The 5,097-nt window shown below is 35.5% G+C and overlaps 1 protein-coding gene across 1 annotated transcript; it reads left to right on the top strand.

Annotated features, from left to right (window-relative positions):
* Positions 1-790: 790 nt before the first annotated feature.
* LOC125158249 (fibronectin type III domain containing protein 3C1-like) lies at positions 791-4,840 on the top strand (the record flags this gene model as incomplete). Its single annotated transcript, XM_047845102.1, has 5 exons — positions 791-909; positions 1,021-1,126; positions 2,361-2,467; positions 2,669-2,782; positions 4,454-4,840. Coding segments are annotated over 5 exons (623 nt in total), but the record flags the coding sequence as incomplete, so codon positions are not given.
* Positions 4,841-5,097: the final 257 nt, after the last annotated feature.

The following is a 5,097-nucleotide window of genomic DNA, read 5'->3' as shown; positions in this document are numbered from 1 at the left end:
ACAGGTTTTTTTTAAGTTTTTATTTAAATTCCACTCAGTTAACATCCAATGTAATATTAGTTTCAGGTGTACAATATTCAATACTTCCATACAACACTGGGTGCTCATCACAACAACTATGCATCATGATTTTTTTTTAAGTTTTTTTATGTTTATTCATTTCCTGAAAGAGAGACAGAGTGTGAGCAGGGAAGGGGCAGAGAGAGGGCGAGACACAGAATCCGAAGCAGGCTCCAGGTTCTGAGCTGTCAGTGCAGAGACCAATGCGGGGCTCGAACTCACAGACTGGGAGATCATGACCTGAGCTGAAGTCAGATGTTTAACTGACTGAGCCACCCAGGCACCCCATATCATGATTTTTTTTAAGTTTTTATTTTGAAATAATTTATGCTTACCTAGAAGTTGCCAAAATAGTATAGAGAATTCCCATATATAACCTTCATTCAGCTTCTCCTAAAATTAATTTCTTACATAACCATAGTGCAATTATCAAAACCAGGAAATTGGCATTGGTACAATGCTATTAACTAAACCCCAGGACCTACTTATATTTCTCCATTTTTTAGTGACAAATTATGTTTACTTACTGATCTTTTATTATTTTATGTCTAGTTCTATAAGGAATATAATTATTGTAAATAGGTAACTGGACCTATTGTAAATAGGAACTGGACCACGGTTAATTTCCAAAATGCCTATTTCTTGGCATATACATGAGATAATAATGGGGCCCATAGCATTTATAAGCTAACTATAAATAAATTGGATAAATTTGCTTTCATCCCTTCAGTGAATTCCTGGAAGATAATCTATAATGGAACCACAAAGGAATTTCTATATGATCACCTGCAACCTGGTAATACATATAAACTGAGAGTCTTTTGTACTTCACCTATAGGTCAAAGCCAGGTGAGGAAACAGAGAGGGAAATTTTTAAATTAAGGATTTGTGTTTTAAAAATTGTTTTAAAAACTTAACTTGAATTTAATATAATCATAAGGTATTTTGTACCTCTCTTAGCTTTCAGATATACTGACTACTCAAACACCTAATCTTTCTCCTGCATCTTGCCATCCTCCACCCTTGAATGGTGCGGCAAAGACCAGAGAAAACAACATCAAATGTGGTGAGTCTTCTTGTAGGATTTGAATGACTTTACCTAAATTACTTGTTTTGTAACTCCTGATTTTAATTAATTAATGTTACTAAGGGGCAACTGGGTGGCTCAGTCAAGCATCCAACTTCAGCTCAGGTCATGATCTCAGGGTCCATGAGTTTGGGCCCTGTGTCAGGATCTGTGCCGACAGCTCAGAGCCTAGAGCCTGCTTTGGATTCTTTGTCTCTCTCTCTCTCTCTCTGCCCCTCCCTGACTCACTTGTTCTCTCTCTAAAAAGTAAACATTAAAAAAATTAAAATTAATGTTATTAAAGCAGAGCAAGTAGGTTTTTTAACTATAAAATTGAATATTTAGAATATTTAGAAAACTGTTTCTTTGTAATTGAAATCACAAAAATTTCTGGAGTATAATTAACATTCAATGTTATATTAGTTTCATGTGTACAACATATTGATTCAAAGATTCTATATATCAGTGCTCACCACAATAAGTATAAATACCATCTGTCAATATTATTGATTATATATATTCCCTATGCTGTACTTTTCATCTCCATTACTTACTTTTTTAATTTATTTTTATTTTTATATTTATTTATTTTTGAGAGACAGAGTGAGACAAAGTGAGAGTGGGAGAGGGGCAGAGAGAGAGGGAGACAGGATCAGAAGCAGGCTCCAGGCTCTGAGCTGTCGGCACAGAGCCCGACGTGGGGCTCGAACCCACAGACCATGAGATCATGACCTGAGCCGAAGTCAGACACTCAACCAACTGAGCCATCCACGCGCCCCTTACTTACTTATAACTGTTAGTTTATACCTCTTAATCCCTTTTATATATTTTCCCATCCCCCCACCCACCTCTCCTCTGGTAATCACCAGTTTGTCCTTTGTATTTAAGAGTCTGGTTTTTTGTTTGTTCATTTTTAAAATCCACATATAAGTGAAATCATATGGTATGAAATCATATGGTCTCTCTGTATGACTCACATCACTTAGCATAATACCCTCTAGGTAAATCCATTTTTTAATGGATTTTTAAACTTTTTAAGTGTCTTTACATTAAATTTAAAAGTTAATTGACACAAACTAATATAATTTGTATTTTCTGTTACTTTATTATGTGCTTTGACATTGTGTCTTATAAAGTTATTTTGTGTTATTTTAAAGTAACACCCTTAAAATTATTTGCAATTTTTTAAGTTTATTTTGTACATTTTTGTAGTTTATTTTGTACATTTTTGTAGACAATCCTCCTACTAATGGAAACTCGGAAGCATTTGCAAATGTCAAAAAGGCAGAAGGTAACCAAGATGACAAACGAAGGCATCCTGGCTCCAAAGTGAGATGCACAGTGAGTAAATTAATTTCTGAAGAATCCAGTTTCTGGTTAAAAGCAGTGAATAGTGCTGGGGAAGTTATATTGTTCAGTTGGCCCATTCATCGTTCATTTCACTTTGGATGAATATATGTTTCTACTCCCTGTCAAGATAGAGAGTAACTATACCTGCACAATCATTTTTGTGTTTTCTTATTTGCTTGTGTTTATTTGTAGTCTGGATCTCATTCAATGAAGTGTGAAAGTGCACCAGTTCCAAGCCCTCCTTCTCAATGTGGTACACCTGTGGTAACCTGCAAGGGTCCAACCTGCATTGCTGTTAGTTGGGAGGTATGTTATCAACTTACTTTTATTAATTTTGTTCCATAAGAGCACAGCAATTGCTTTAGTATGTTTTTGAAAGTACACAACTCCCTAAGGAGTTAGAGTTTAGATTAAGGTCCCATAAGCCTTGGATCATGATTCTAGAACACACATAAAACCTGATACTAGTACTATTAGAAATGCTAAGACTATAGTAATCTTGCTTTCCAGATCCTATTTTTATGGAGATTATTAACTTGGAAAACCAAATAGACTATTAATAGGTAACTAATTTAATTCTTAAAACCAAAATATGAGGTAATAAAATTAAATGAATTTATAATAAAAAAACAAATAAGTAAATTTATAGAATCTATTATTTTTTAAAAAACTTCATTGGGAAATCTCTGGTCGTGTTTGTTTGCATGTAACTCTACAATATGACACATTAAAATGTGGCTATGAGATAATGAAGCTTAAAAAAATGTTTTGCATCACCAGAAGAGACTCTTAAAATTTTTTTAAATGTTTATTTATTACTGAGAGACAGAGACAGAGCATGAGCATGGGACGGGAAGAGAGAGGAGGAGACACAGAATCTGAAGCAGGCTCCAGGCTCTGTGCTACAGAGCCTGATGCATAGCTCAAACTCACAAACTGTGAGATCATGACCTGAGCCGAAGTTGGACACTTAACCGCCTGAGCCACCTAGGCGCCTCAAGAGACTCTTAAATACAGAGAACAAACTAAGCGTTGATGGGAGTGGGGGGTGGCGGGGTGGGGAAAATGGGTGATGGGCATTAAGGAGGTCACTTGTTGTAATGAGCACTGGGTGTTATATGTAAGTGATGAATCTCTGGATTCTACTCCAGAACCAAGACTACACTGTATGTTAACTAACTTGAAAATTAAAAATAATTAATTAAAAATGTTTTGCATTCATGTGAATACCTTCCCATTTAAGCAAGCTGAAAAAAGTCGGCCTAATTATTAAGCCACCTAGGTAACTTTGAATTTTTCTTCCATTTTTCCCAGACTCTAGCAGAGGGTTTCTAGTATTAACACAAAAGCTTTTAATCTGATAATAATAAAAGGTCTAATTACAGCACTGTACAAATTCCAGAGACTACTGGAATTTGTGTTTTATCCCACTATCATCAATAGTAATGTTAAGCAACATTAATATATCTAAGAGTGCTCTTTTTTAAGTAAGCTATTTGAGAATAATTTTAAAATTACAAACAGGAGGGACGCCTGGGTGGCGCAGTCGGTTAAGCGTCCGACTTCAGCCAGGTCACGATCTCGCGGTCCGTGAGTTCGAGCCCCGCGTCAGGCTCTGGGCTGATGGCTCGGAGCCTGTTTCCGATTCTGTGTCTCCCTCTCTCTCTGCCCCTCCCCCGTTCATGCTCTGTCTCTCTCTGTCCCAAAAATAAATAAAAAACGTTGAACAAATTTAAAAAAAAATACAAACAGGAATTTATCAAATATGTGCGATTAGCCAATCTTTTCTCTTAATTTTGAGACTTTTAATGTCAATTACAGTGCTCTTATGCTTAATTATTTCTATTCTTGTCTATATCTCATACCATTTAATATGAGTTTTGACATCAAAAGATCATATTGTAATGCTCCACAGTATCTAGTATAGTGACAATTTATAGAAAAAAAATCAATTTCTGTTTTTGTTGAATCTTTTAGATTCCTGTATGTAATGGTGCCGAAATCACAGATTACAGACTAGAGTGGGGAAAAACTGAAGAATCGATGCACTTGATATATACTGGCCCTTGTCTGAGCTATGAAGTTAAAGGTCTCATTCCTGCAACTACATATTTTTGCAGAGTTCAGGTAATCCTAACAGTTATTTCAATGTAAACAAGAGAACAGTTATTAACCTATGCTACCCACATCCATAATACTGGCACCATTTCCAGTGTAGTGAATAGAAGGGAGTCACAGAATTCCAAATGTTAAATATTCCTCATGTTCAGCAACATCATTCTGAGCTTCTTCATCTGGCATTTAAAGCCCCCCCATAATCTGGAACCTACTTTTATTCCAACTTGATCTGCCATTATCTTTTCTACAGTTCTGTTTCCCAAATTACCTTGAACTTAACAATAACCTGAAATGCTTGTTTAAAATAGATTCCTACACTTCCACTCAGACCTACTGAATCAAAATTTCTAATCCAGTGACTTGTTAATCCATAAAATTAAAAAGCACTGTAAGTGATAATTATCATTAATTAGGAAAAATGTCAGAAACCATTTCAAACAAACAAGTCTATTCTACCACCACCCCAAGTATGCCTCGTATATTTGCTCATACCTTGTTTTTTG

The sequence above is a fragment of the Prionailurus viverrinus genome, unplaced genomic scaffold, assembly GCF_022837055.1.
Source record: "Prionailurus viverrinus isolate Anna unplaced genomic scaffold, UM_Priviv_1.0 scaffold_204, whole genome shotgun sequence".
NCBI classification, from domain to species: Eukaryota; Metazoa; Chordata; class Mammalia; order Carnivora; family Felidae; genus Prionailurus; species Prionailurus viverrinus.
This window is presented reverse-complemented; position numbering and strand designations above follow the sequence as displayed.